Genomic DNA, 14,901 nt, shown 5'->3' with positions numbered 1-14,901 from the left:
GAGAGTTAACGATTACAATTATGCCGCTGACGTGGCACTGGGCAATGCCAGTCTGTACTATTGGATGCCATGAGTGTCACTATTGAGTGGCACTGAGTGTTTGATAAGGGGAGAGCGCTTCGCGCTCTGTTTTCGCGGGCGCACTTGACATGGTGCACATGTCAAGTGCGCCCTACGTTTTGGGGTGAACGATTACAAATATGCCGCTGACGCGGCCCACGGGCAATGCCACCGTGCCATGTCAGCGGGCACCAGTCACTGACATGAGTGTGAGTGTGTTTGGAAAGGGGAGAGCGCTTCGCGCTCTGTTTTCGCGGGCGCACTTGACATGGTGCACTTCGTGCACCATGTCAAGTGCGCCCTACGTTTTGGGGTGAACGATTACAATTATGCCGCTGACGCGGCCCATGGGCAATGCCACCGTGCCATGTCAGCGGGCACCAGTCACTGACATGTGAGTGTGAGTGTGTGTTTGGAAAGGGGAGAGAGCGCTTCGCGCTCTGTTGCGTGTGCTTCGCACACGCCTTCCCGCAGTGCTTCGCACTGCTGAACAGTAACAATAGGCCCTACGCCACCCATGGCGCTCGGGCCTAATAATGATAATAATAATAATTTAAGTTAAAACAGATATCCTATCCTGAAGCTCACAGGAAGCCAGTGCAGAGACTTCAGTACTGGGGTGATATGCTCTCACTTTCTGGTCCTTGTCAGCAGTCGTGCTGCAGAGTTTTGAAGGAGCTGCAATGGAGCTGTAGATTTCTTTGGAACACCAGAAAGGAGAGCATTGCAGTAATCAAGTTTTCCTTTTCCACGCTTTTATTGAAGAGTCTGGCCGGCGACGAGGGTGGACCTCTTGTCTCCAATCACAGTCCTGGCCCGGTTCCTAAACAGACAGAGGAGATATCAGTTCTCAAAAAAATCTAATGCAGTCTCCCTTTGTGACAGTCTCTGTTTGGGAAGAGAGTGAGAGACATGAAGGGAGGGAAAGGGAGAGAGGACCTAAGCAGACAGAGAGGAGGAGGAGGAGGTGCTGGAGCTGGAACTGGTCCCTGGACGACGAGGGCGCTTATGAGGAGGAGGTGAAGGAGAAGAGGAGGTGGTGTGGGTGTGGCAGGATGAAGAACAGGAGGAGCCAGAGGAAGAGGAGGAGGAAGAGGAGCTACAGCTATGCCTGCGAACTTTCCTTGGTCGCCTGTGAGATGGGGGAGGAGTAGAGGGAGAAGAGGTGCAGGAATAGTCGGAGGAGGAAGAGGAGGAGGAGGAAGAGGAGGAGGAGGAAGAAGAGGAGGAGGAGGAAGAGGAGGAGGAGGAGCTGGAGCTAAGCCTGCGAACCGTCCTTGTTTGCCTATGAGATGGGGGAGGAGGAGAGGCAGAAGAGGAGGTGCAGGAATAGTCGGAGGAGGAAGAGGAGGAGGAAGAGGTGGAGGAGGAAGAGGAGTCCTGAGAAAACAAGCAGGAGACAGTGTGAGTGAAATTATGGCTTGAATCAGAAGTCCAGCGTAGGATGAGGCGAGAGGAGGCACTCGGTCTCAAGGAGTTCCGGGCCAGCCTGGAGGTCCAGGTGCCAGCGGTGTCCTGCAGAGAGACACACAGAGGGGTGCACGATAGGCAGGACTGAGCGGAGAGATGTCGGAAAGACTGCGCAGGACGATGAGGTCAGGGCAGCCGGGCTGCGTGGTGCAGGAGCAACGGTGAGCCATGGTGCAGATCTGTGGAAAGAAAAGTTTTCGTTAAAATAAATTTAAAAATATATATGAATTACTTGACCTAGCCTGTACAAAAGGAAGGCAACAGAAAAAAGTGTGGTTTGTGTTGAGTTTGAGTTATAGCAGTCTTTAACTTTTGTTACCTGTCTGCTTGTCTCATTGGAAATGTGCCTAGAAAGTTCCACAGTATGGCCGTAGTTACTGTATATATATATATATATATATATATATATATATATATATATATATATATTCATATTTAGTTTTAAATTGTTATTCACTATGGCGACTGCCCAATTTTGTCATCATTCTGAATCCCAGCCATAGACATTGCCAAATAAACATACATGAAAGACCTAGTGACTTCATCCTAGGGTGATCAGACCTCCCTGTTTACCCAGTTTTGGGCCCTGTGTCCCCTGTCTGAGCAGATTTATCCAAAACCACTGATTAGTCCCAGTTTTATACAAGAAATGTCCCAGGCGTCCCTATTTTTGACTAGTTTGATCCCTGCCAACAGTAAAGCAAGCATATATTATGATTTGTTTAAGTAAAATACAGAAAAAGCTGCTCAAAAATAACCAAAACACAAAGAAACTGTGACTATACTGACTCATGTTAGTCCTTAATTACGCACTCATTTCACAATTTAATTATTACCAACCAAACCGGGGTGTCCCAGTTTTTGATTTTGAAAATCTAGTCACCCGATACAATAAAATCCCTGAATAAACAGGTTAGTTTAAATATATCTGACTAAAATAGCATACACCAAACGTAAAATTAAATGAATTACTCACCCTTCTTTTCAGTCTTCTTTGCAGACTTCTTGCAGATTTCTTTCTTCTTTGCAGTCTTGTAGTTTGCAGTCTTGTAGTCGAAAATCGTGAGTGAAAATTAGTGAGCGCTTGCCAAAAAACCCCAAAGAGTTTCGTGTATTTTCAAAATTTTACAGTGCTTTCATCACTAATTGACTTGAAATTAAATGAACATTATTGACGCGTGCAATGTCCTGATAACTTATCTTCTTCTGCCATCTAGTGCCCGCTTGTAAAAATACATCACTCTTTACGTGACTCGACGTAAACATACTACATGTTATCTGCGTCTACTCTATTCAAACCTTTTTTTTTTTTTCACTCGTCAGTAGGTCTGTTATTTGTCTTTCCTTGCCTTTCCTTGTAGTTTTTCTTCATTTCACATCCACACGGGTAACGCGCACTCCGAACCTCTCCAGAGCGCATGCGTAAACCCCCGGTGTGTTGGTTTTGACCCATGTTTATATTTCTGCAGAGAAGAGATGGACTGGACAAGCTAGCATCCCGCTGACACTTACAAGGTTAGAGACTCCATATTTGTTCGGATCATTGGTGCATATCTTTACAGTGTTTCTTATTTTATCATCCTTTATTTTAACCAGATGAAATAGCTTGTTCATTTTCTAGAAACAGACCACAGGCAATAAATAAGCAGTAGCCTATTAGCCACTAGCCAGTTAGCATGAGCACTTGACAAGCGTATCCCCATCGGTGTTAGTTTCTACCGATTTTATTAATACTATATCTGTAAATCGCGTCTTATTGTTGACTAAATGCTAAATAAATGCTAAATGATGTTGTAGTAGCTCAATCTAAGTGTCACATGTAAGATTAGTGGTCATCTTGTCTTTGATAATATTAATTTAGTTAGTTATTATATTGTGTAATAAGAGAGAGAGTACCACTGCTTAAAGGGCCCATTACGCTATTTTCTGATCTACAGTGTGTTTATATGTTTTTTCCTCATCACAAACAGAGCCGGGGTTGTGTTTTGTTTTATTCCCACACAAATCCTGTATATTTAGGCTGAGTTCTTCTCTCAAACTCTCTGTTCCAGCTCATGATGAAATGTGGTAATATGGTGTTTTTAAAGTACACTGCAAACTAGAATCATTTGGATAATTTAAGTCCTGTAATTCCCTGTTGACTGAAAACTCATGACATCACAAGGTTGAGCAAAACCTTTTGGGCTTTGGAGATGTAGACAGACTAATAATAAAGGGTTGCTCAGATATTTGTGAATGAAACAAAACACAACTCCAAGTATGTTTTTGAGGGAGTAAAAAAGCTCAAAAGAGTACATTTTGTGTAATATAGGTCCTTTAATAACATATTAGCTCAGGGTCCCATTTATAGCAGGTTTATAAATAATTGAGAATATAATGCAATATACACTGATGGCAAAAAACCTTGCTTTAAATCTATGTTTGAAAATGTCAGAACAATGCATTCATGTGTATTGATAAATATAGGACAGGGTGGTACGAATGATGTATCATTGTGTCTTGTGCACAGGGCTCACTAAGGCATTCCTCAGAAGGACATTGGGGCATTCTACTTTTTGCACGTAAGAGCACATTTTTGACACTTCAAATTCACACATAGACAGGGTAGATCAAGGATCTTGTCAAAGGACTCTATGATGTATACTGGTCAGAGGTTGGATCCACCCACTAACCTTTCTGGTTGAAGTTGAGTTGCTCACCCGTAGTACATTTTGCTTACTTTTTAGGTGCATAAAGTCCATGGATGCCCTTTTTAAAATGGTCACAATTATTTTTTTATGATCCTGTTGTAACCTGAATAATCCTGATTATCGATTAACTGATTAATATTAATACCTTAATATTCCTGTTACTGTCTACAGTGTTTCCCATTGCTAGAAAAGACTACCTTGCCCCCCCCCCCATAGTCTACAAAGAACATGGACTAGACTTTGGCATGACAAAATAACTTGTACATTAAGAGTGACTAGACTATTCCAAAGTACAGCTAAATATGACATATAAGCAATAAGTGACACTTAAACTTCACAGATTGTATGAAATAAATTTAAATTTTAAAAAAGGAAAGTATTTGATAAGTAACCAATTTGCTATTATGCATTTGTTATTCAATTATTAACGTGAAATGTTAAGGCTTTGCGAGAAGGCTGAAATTTAGTTGTGACCTTTTTTATCTTGTTCACTTTAAATTACTGACTGGCCCCTTTTCCAGTGACTTTGTGAAGGACTTCTTAGGATCGCAGCTATGGGGAACACAAGCAGTGAGCGTGCAGGTATGGGTCACCACCACCATCACCACCACCACCACCATGGAGAGAAGGGCCGCAGAGACAGCCGTGGACACAAGGAGGGACCCAAGATCCTCATGGACAGCCCGGAAGACGCAGACATATTTCATACTGAGGACATCAAAGTAAGTACTACTAACTTTGTGATTTGGAGTGGGCTATATTAAAGGTAGGGTATGTAGCCTGCACTCCTGCTGGTTTAAAAAGGTATTACAATCACAACTGAACATGGGTTGCCAGTGCCTTAACCTGTATATAGAGGACAAAGAGCCAACATGTTTTGCATAGTGTAAACAGACATGCTTTTGGGCTTGGGTTTACTAATAACATTACAATCGAAGCAATAAAAGCAATATATTATGTGAAATCCCAATAACTGTGTTTAAATCTTTACAGGACTTAATTGGGGCTTACATAAAACTAATTGGAGTAATAAAATAACTGATAACAGATATATCACGATATAGTTTGCTTGGAAGATTACACTGTAAGTTATTTTGCGCCATCTTTTTTGCAGCTTATATATTCAAATTCGAATATCTTTAAATTTTGAAACACAATATATTGCTAAAGAGAAATATTGCAATAAATGATAGTATTAAAACTACTTTATTCCCCTTACACAATAGCCTAAAAGCAGGATAATCCCAGCAAACCCATTTTTAAATACACTGTATAATTACAATACCTGAGCCGCAACAAATGAATAGCAGAATGAACCAATAATTTGCCACAGAAGTTATTTATTCTCCTCTCTACAACTCAAATCTTATCATAGTACAGAAAAAATGTACACATGACAAATATTGAGCCCCAAAAATATATCAACTTTCATGTATTCAAGTTGATATTGTAATTATCATGACAGGCCTACCATCAAAGCAATTAAAATCACCCATGTAAATACATTTTAAAAAATGCATATCTAACACAGGGTTTGGCCTTTTATCTCTCTCTGTGCAGGCCCCGTTGGAGAAAGAGGAGTTCTTGGCATGGCAACAGGACATAGAAGCTGATGACAAAACTGATACTTTGGATCGGCCAACGGTTTTCCGCTGGAAAGGTGAAGGGAAGGAAGTGTTCCTCTCAGGATCCTTCAACAACTGGTCAAACAAGATCCCCCTCATCAGAAGGTAAAAGGGATTATGAAACTGAAAGTGGATTGGTGACCTAGTACCACAAGGAAAATTCTAGTGATTCTAGTGAAGGTGTATGGAGTTTAAAAATCCAGTGGAATAGTTCCTTTATTAGCACATGACATCATAAGATGGTTTTCTGTTTAAGAGAAGAGCTCTGTTTAAATCTGCAGGAATGTTTGTGATGAGGAAACAATATTTAACATAGATCAGAGTATAGTGCAATATAAGCCCTTTAAAAGATGTAGAAACTTTGAAAAATGTTGCTGAAACTGAAGCTTGTTATGTGTTATTTGTCCAGTCAGAACACCTTTGTGGCCATTGTTGATCTGCCCGAGGGGGAGCACCAGTACAAGTTCTATGTGGACGGCCAGTGGACCCATGACCCAGCGGAGGTCAGTGCTAGTCTCACCATTATTAGTTAATGATTTTCAAACTGCGAAAGAAGAAAGTAGGTCTTTTAAGCTGTCTAATTAATTCTTTGCTCTCACAAATCGCTTAACACATTAACTAGAATTCACAGCTTTTTCAAAAGATGAACCAAAAGAGGGTCGACTGCCAACACACACCCAATCAGCTCTTGTCCCAAGGCACCATACTGCAAAACACAGCTCTTTGTTATGAGGTTGCTTTCATTAAAATGGTTTGCAGTTAGATAGGGACAGAGTACAGCAATCAGATTTAATAACAAAGTACAGCTTTTACAATACATTTGATAGAGAACAAAGCTATTGCTCTTTTACAAGAAAAATACTGGGCAATGCAGATTTAAGGGTTCAATTAATTATTTAGTCTAAATAGATCAATAGATTACGTAGTCAAGGGAATAGTCTATAGTTTGCTGAAATGCCCTCAACAAACATTATGATGAAAAAGTTGGCTGTGATCCAAATTCCAATACTCCAATACTTTACGAAGATGTGAGTCTGGTCACCGGTGAATTGACAGATGGATTAGCCATGGTCCATCTGTAGTAAAAGCAAATTTCCTGCTTACGAGTAAAAAACTGCTCTGGTTTCTGCAGAAGCACTAAACTCTGTTAATCTGCGGTGAGAGAAATGTAATTTTGTTCATAAATGGTAAGTGACCAATGGGCTCCTTCATTCCACATGCATCACTGATTATGTTTCTGTCTTGGTTCTGGTTTGAGATCCGGTGAAAAGTACATATGACCAGACCAGATGTGGTTATGTATAAAATGTAGTAGTCATTCTTCAACGTTCCAACTTCAATGGTTGGAATTGGATCTCATTTATTTAAAGGATCAAATATTTTTACTGATTAGCCCTGAATCAACACAAAGATTAGCACAGAAACAGAGCAGGGAACACGTGTGGGAGCTTTGTGCATGAAAAACATATTTGGCGTCATGATTATAGTTTAAATTATTACGATTGTAGTGCAATGTTTTATTTAGAATCTAAATAATAGCATTAAAACATTGCATAATCAAAATTTTAGGTTATGCAATGTTTGTTGTTAAAATGAGTTTTCCCTTTGACTTCTCTATAAATCAATAGTAAAAGAGCTAGTCTTTTGAAGTGAACTGATATAAAAGATTGGGATACCATAAAATAGCCAAAAATCCCAACACTACTTCCACCAGTTACCACACAATCGTTATTAACTCAGTAATTACCGGTAATTGCAAAGGGGTTAAGTGTTTTGCCTAATGATGTAATAGTACAGGAAAAAATCTTATCTTTCCCACAATTTTCTGATTATTGAATGTTGAAGTTTGAGCTAAAAAAAAAGTAAACAATGTTCATTATTTTATATTTAATACATTTATTGTTGTTTTCAGCCTGTCATAACCAGCCAGCTCGGCACCGTCAACAACATCATCCAAGTCAAGAAAACCGACTTCGAGGTGTTTGATGCTCTAATGGTGGACTCCCAGAAATGCTCCGATATGTCAGGCAAGTGCTTACGCCGCGTTTTAGCATCTCCTCCATTCTGAATGTGCACTGCTGACTGTGCATAGCTCTAATAGGGCAGCTGGTAATATGTGGAAATAAGTGGAGCAGGAGCTTGAGAAATGCAAAAGTGCAGTTACTGAGTGCAGCATAGAGCATGAACAAATAGTAAGAATGAGGATTAGGAACTACTTAATGTGTACCCCAACCCCTTGATTATAATAATTACTAAGCCTTAATGATTCATAAAACATATTTGTAGCTGAACTGAAAATAAACTAATAAACTAAACTAATTAAACAAACCATGTGCAAGATTATGATATTAAATTCCATAAATGTCTCATGTTCAAATTAAACATATCTTTTACTGATAACAATTGTGAGGCTGATGTATTCTTAATTACTAAAACACTGGACATGAGGGACAAGTTGTTTTTGTGTAATTTATTTTTTTGGTTGTCAAGATGATTATCCAGTGAGACTCATACAAGGCTCTCAGTTCTGTCTGACCTGAATCCTCAGTACGTAAACCCCAGTGTCTGAAGACTATTATTAATCAGTGCTAGTGCAGCCTCGGCTGCTCAGTGACGGAATTCTGGAGGTTTTGAGCTTTCACTTGAGGCATGACCTGTAAATATACTGGAGAAAAATGAGAAAAATGTGCAGGTTTAGTCACTGACAGCCCAGGTTCACTTGTGATTGTAATACTTTTTAAAACTGTAAGAGTGAAGGTTACATATAGTTCATTTAAGGCTATTTAGCTGTAGTGTTTATAAAGTATTTCATTTTTTGTTTTAGATCTCTCCAGCTCTCCGCCCGGACCCTATCATCAGGACGCCTATGTCCCCAAACAAGAGGAAAAGTTTAAGTCCCCTCCAATTCTACCTCCTCACCTGCTGCAAGTCATTCTTAACAAAGACACTGGGATATCTGTGAGTGCAAGTGGGATTAATATGGATAAGAAAAAACTGGTAAAATGCTAAGAAATGTTTTGTTGTCTCATTCAGTGTGACCCTGCATTATTGCCAGAACCTAATCATGTGATGCTCAACCATCTCTATGCTCTCTCCATCAAGGTAAGGAATTTTTTGTAGTTCAGCATGAAATTTTCTAGCTAGCCTCCCTTTATCTTTCCTTTCAATGTTCTGTTGTTTTTGAGTAAAGTAAATGACAGTAGCACTAAATCCCTGCATATTTATGTGATACTGTTAATGCACACATGGTATTCCAAGTTCTCAAAAAAATAGGAATCACAATACCAATCTATATTATAACTAGTGTTGATACTGAAAATAATCAGATTTAAAATATGATTAATATTAAAGTCTACCAAAATTTAAATTACATTTTAACTAAATTTTGATTCATGGAAAGTTGTCCTTAGCCAGGCTGGCGCCACCTAGTGCCTCCGCTCAATTTTATTTCTCTCCAGCGACTAGGTCAGGAATCGGAATATGGAATATAAGTGCAATTTCAGGTACCAGGCAATCAGCGAAGCGCTATATATTCTGTGTTGGCAAAGATTCCCGAGATCGAGGATTTAAAGCCGGAACAAAGAGAATGTTTGGTGAATTTTATCAAGCGGAAAGACGTTAGCCCCGTTAGCGGCGCATTACATACATCATGACCAAATAGCAGTAATTGGTTAAATTAAAAAAGTACCCGCCTTGTGTCGAGCGAACAAATTCTATTGCTGCGAGGTCAGATGGTTTTCACGAAGTGAAAGTGGCTGATCCTGGTTCAAATTGGATTCTTGGTTTGATGTATGGATTGATTTTTTGGACAACCGTAAATATTTTAGTTTTTTTGTTTTTTTCTAAAAACTAACCCTTTTCTTTAGTATCAACAAATGTTATCATTGTGACAACACCACATGGTATCACAGCTCTTCAAGAGTGTGTACACAGCTGCCCCATTCCTCAACACTTTTCTGTTTTCTGTTGCCAGACTTGAGCGAGCCCTCCATGCGCTCATTAGGCTCTGCTAGTCACTTTTATTAAAATCATAAAATATAAAATAAACAATGATAACAATAAACAATAATATTCAAATTACTTACAGTCAAAACTACCCGATTGTTTTTATGTGAAAAAAAAAAAAAGTGAGTTTGTGGTGTTTTAATATTTATTAGACTTAGCGTTAGCATTGAGACACTATGCCTTAACTTTAAATGCTTATTCATTTTAACACTACTCGGCAAAAACCCCATAGGTTCACAATTGAATAGGAAGTAGATGCCAAAGTGTGTTTGCCGGGCATTGTTGTGCACAGAGCCTGTTGTGTCTGTTCCGTTTTGAGGATACTGTTTTGATCATAATGGACACTCACACATTGTTATCTATTTCCTCCATCTCACAGGATGGAGTGATGGTGCTGAGTGCGACCCACCGCTACAAAAAGAAGTACGTGACCACCCTACTGTACAAGCCCATCTGAAGACACCTGCTCCTGGCTCCGTGTGCGAGTTACACAGAGCTCAAGGTTTACTTTATCATTCACCCTCCAGAACCCCAACCATCTGCTGAGAGAGCCGCTCATACTGCATCATACCTGTAGATAGAAGGGAGCTTGCACAAGTTATTTTGGTTTAGATAGGGCTGCGCTATTTTAGGGAAAATTGCGATTAGATTTGCGATTCATGTTTAAAAAGAAAAAGTGGGATTCTGTTCAAAGTACACATTGTAAACAACCCCAGGAGTGTTAAAGGGACAGTCTGAAATTTTGGACATAGGACCTCATTTCCTAATGAGCCAGTGTGTTGGAGATGTGTGGAGACACTTTTTAAAAAATTCCATCCAGTCCTTGTATTTGCAGAGGTCGCTGGTGCTAGGCTAGTGCATGTCAATGGCCATAGTTATCCTGCCACTAAAAACAGTCAAGCAAATCTATTATAACGATAGATTTTCAATGTAAATGTCTGTGTTGATAGAATAATGTTTGAAATAAAACTAACCTTACATCGCATGAATCGTTGCATTTTGAGGGACTATTTTCTCATATATCAGTCCGCTGATGCCAAGCTTTCTATCAGGAAGTACAACTCTCTTCTGCTGCTCAGACATAAATCCTTCAAATGCAAGGTTGGTTTTACTTCTAAAATTATTCTATCGACAGACATCAACATCAACATTCTGGTGTAATAATTGTTTTGCTTCGGGTGCTTTGTGGAGTGGGCAAGACTGTTTTTAGTAGCAGGCTAACTATGGCCATTGACATGCACTAGCCTAGCACAGCGACCTCTGCAAATACAAGGACTGGATGGAATATTTAAAAAAGCATCTTCACGTGTCTTCAACAGTCTGGCTCACTAGGAAATGAGGTCCTATGTCCAAAATTCCGGACTGTCCCTTTGACATTTGAGAGATGACTGAAATATGAACTGATGCTATTACAAGAATACTATGAATTTCATAACTTATTTGAAGAGATCCACATGTACAGCTAATAAACATGCATCTATAAAATACAGGATATATTTGCAGATGACATTCTATGATCTAAAATCATTTCATTAAATTGCGATGTATTGTGCAGCGCTAGGCTTTAAACACCTACAGTATCTTTAAAACACAGACCCTGTTTCATAACCCTCAATTCAAAATATTAGAAATATTTGGTCATTTGTGTAATAGAAGTAAACATACATTTTTAACTGTACCTAAATTACTAACTAGTGTCCTATATATACAGTATATTATGATGATAAGCGCTCTTTGCATAAGAAGGTGGCAGTCTTTAAAGATAAAGGCATTTAGTTGCAGAGGTGGGTAGTATCCAGTTAACTTGAGTAACTGAAAAAATTTACTTTTCAGAGTAGTTTTCTGATTTTATATTTTTACATATGATGAGGTAATATTTAGTTTGAGGTAATAAGTTGGTTACTCTACAAGTGGCAAGTTCCATGTTTTATGTGAGTTTCATTAAATGATTCGAACAGTTGCACTACTTACACCTTATCTTCAGATACGATTTGTTTTTGCAGTTTTTAAGTTAATTCTTTGGAAATTCCAGAATAAACGCACTAATTCATGTTTTATCTTTCTAAATACATTAACTCATAAATCATGTGAAATATATTTTATGTCCAAACTGCTACCTGATACGCAAGTTGTAGGTTAACCAAATACTTTTTACTGCAGTAATCTTTGGATCACAGCATTTTTCTTCTACTTGATTAATCTTCTTTTAAAATACACATTTACTCTACCCACCTCTGTTCAGTTGACATCTGGGTTAGTTGTACATTCCTTGAAACAGGGCTAGTGTGATTGTTGAATATGTAAAAGGCATATCATACTGAATTATAATGCATATTTTAAAGTCACTACTCATTTACACTCATTTCAATTTACACATTATGTTATTATCCTTTTGGCAAATCAATTTAAAATGCCTTTATTGATTTTTGAAAGGTTATTGCACTGACATAGGACATCATACTATTGGACGCTTCAAGGAGGAAATTTTCATATAATATAAGTTGTTTTGCTGTGTGCCGTCTGCATCCAATTATGAAGCATTTTTAGCATTTTTGGCACAGGACTTTTAAATGAACTATTCTGTGATGCTGTCCCTATGGAGCAGACATCACAATATATATGAAGAATGTTTAGTTTAAAGGCTCTATAATCTGTTTTATAATGCTGTTTCCTCATCAAAAACATACCTAGAGTTGTGTTTTTTTTTCTTCACAAATGTTTAACACCCAAATCCTTAATTAGACTGTGTTCTTCTCTCAAGCGGTAAACATTGTGCCACCTTGAAATGTCATTAAGTGGTAATACCGGGAGGATAATTTGGATCATTTCTGTCCTGAATTTCCTTAACCTTGAAGCTACAGCTATTGTTTTAGTCTTGCTGAAACTTCCTCACTTCTTCCTATACCAGATATTGTTAACTTTGGTATTATGAATTGAACAAAAATTTTAAAACATAACCAACAAAAAGATAAAACGGTTATTCTAGTGTTAGTGCATTGTACAGTAAAAACCTTAAATTGAGGCTAAAAATGTGGTTAACTTAAATACTACATCTTGATGACATCACAAGGTGAAACAGCATTTTGAGCTTTGGACACTGATTGCCTAATAATGCAGGATCATTCAGATTTGTGTGAATGAAACAAAACATAACTCTGGGTATGTTTTTGATGCAGTAACGTTCTAACATGGCTAAAATCTCACAGTAATCAGTTTTATTTATAGGAGCACTGAATCATTATTGTTTTCCACTGCTGTTACTAAATCTCTAGTTAATACACTGCACTTTTTTTTGGTTAATTTTCTATTTTACTTTTTTTTCGCTGGTGATTTTTGACACGTAGTTGCACTTTAGTCAATATATTTTCAATTATATCTTCCATCAATTTTGACAACATTACCTGCTCTTAATGTATGGAATAGGAAGAAGAACCAATATGAAGTTTTAAACAGTGTTACATTGAGAGCGCCCCCTTGAGTGCAGCTTCAGTATGACTCATAAGAATTCCATTGTTTTTACTTTGTTTATTAAAGTGGGACTAAACACCGTAACTCCACCTCCACAACTACAGTTCTTATTGAGCTGTTAAACTGTGCAGTACCTGAAGGACTAAAGGGGAGGGAGAGGGGCTGGAAGTAAAAGGAACACTGCGATTGGTCGAACAGGTATCCACGCTTCAAGCTCTGCCCCTACAGCCAAGTGTTTGCGATCAGAAACGTCTGGATGTAATCATGGCAGTTTTGTGTGATGTCACCAAGTACTTAAAATCGCAAAGTCCTCTGGAGCCAAGAAATGTGTCCTTTTCATACATTTTCAACCCACAAAATAAAACAAAAAATAGAGTAGTTTGTGCTACAATTACCACTAGGGGCAGTAGACGATGCTTTTAAAACACTATACTCAATATATTTAGTGTTTAGTTCCACTTTATGTAGATCAATACCTCTAAGATTTTGTACACTACAGTTGCAAGTTTGTGTTGTCATTTGCATGTAATCTTATTTTTAGTTACTGGTTGAAGCTGTTCATTCCATATCTGAAGTTTTAATTTCAAAAAGTGAAGAATGTATTCTAATGATGTATTTAAAGCTGTTGTAACATTTCATTGATTTAGATTATTTAATAACGACTAATTGTATAGTAGGTTCTGTTTAATTCCAAGAAAATGCTGATCTGATACAAGGCACATTTCCTACACATGTGACAATTTAATGTGAATCTTTCTGTTGGACAATCATTTCAGCTGGCTAGGTTTTAGTCACACTTTTACTGTTCTAGTTTTAATTTGTACATGTTGAGTTATGAGGATGTATAATGCTTCTAGATGTGTCTTTGAAATACATTTATATTAAAGGATTAGACAACAAAATTTATGTTCTGTTTTTTTAATATTATTTATGGATAGTAGTATTAATACAAGTGTAGAGAATTTGAAACCTTTGTGGAGATGTTGCTCTTGTTTTGGCTGTAATGTTCCAGAAAATGGCATTAAAGTGCTAATGAGGTTTTGATGATTCTCCAATTTTGGAATAACAATTTTACACCAATCAAGAAGTGATTTGTGAAGAAAAGTTGGAAAATGTGTTGAAAATTACAGCAAGTAGAGAGTTATATTCATGACATCACATTCGACAGAATTTTATCTAAATGTCTTGCACAATTTACATGTTAAAAAATACTTTCAACATTATTTCAATAAAATAAGGATATTTTCTTGTATTTTTATTTGTCAAATAATACTTTCTCTTTGCATTAGGGGAGTTTTGGGCCAGTATACTACATAGTTGCTAGGTAAAAGATATGAAATTTCCTAGCATGATGTCATGATTTCCAACCAAGGAAGTGAAATTTTAAAACTAAAAACAAGATCAAACTGGGAATCTCAAGTATTTCTAGCAATATTATTTTGGCCAGTAATTGAATAAATGAAAAATACAGTATGTGTGTAGTTTCACTCAGTGACACAAAGTGCAAAACCCGAACCCTCTCTGAACAAAGACCCATAGGGGGTAGGTGAAAATAGAGATTTTCTGAGCACTGACTCCTCAAA

General features: G+C 37.9%; 1 protein-coding gene across 1 annotated transcript; it reads left to right on the top strand.

Annotated features, from left to right (window-relative positions):
* Positions 1-2,806: 2,806 nt before the first annotated feature.
* Positions 2,807-11,100, top strand: prkab1a (protein kinase, AMP-activated, beta 1 non-catalytic subunit, a). Its single transcript, XM_020931592.2, has 9 exons — positions 2,807-3,045; positions 4,040-4,091; positions 4,742-4,942; positions 5,781-5,950; positions 6,255-6,348; positions 7,758-7,872; positions 8,670-8,803; positions 8,879-8,947; positions 10,230-11,100. Exons 3-9 carry the CDS (start codon positions 4,775-4,777, stop codon positions 10,305-10,307), a joined length of 828 nt encoding a protein of 275 aa, XP_020787251.1. The 5' UTR covers positions 2,807-3,045; positions 4,040-4,091; positions 4,742-4,774; the 3' UTR covers positions 10,308-11,100.
* The last annotated feature ends 3,801 nt before the right edge of the window (positions 11,101-14,901 follow it).

This window comes from Boleophthalmus pectinirostris, unplaced genomic scaffold (genome assembly GCF_026225935.1).
Source record: "Boleophthalmus pectinirostris isolate CB_2022bp ecotype Guang Dong unplaced genomic scaffold, ASM2622593v1 HiC_scaffold_18, whole genome shotgun sequence".
Classification (NCBI taxonomy): domain Eukaryota; kingdom Metazoa; phylum Chordata; class Actinopteri; order Gobiiformes; family Gobiidae; genus Boleophthalmus; species Boleophthalmus pectinirostris.
Note: the sequence above shows the minus strand (reverse complement) of the source record. Positions and strands in the feature narration are given on the sequence as shown.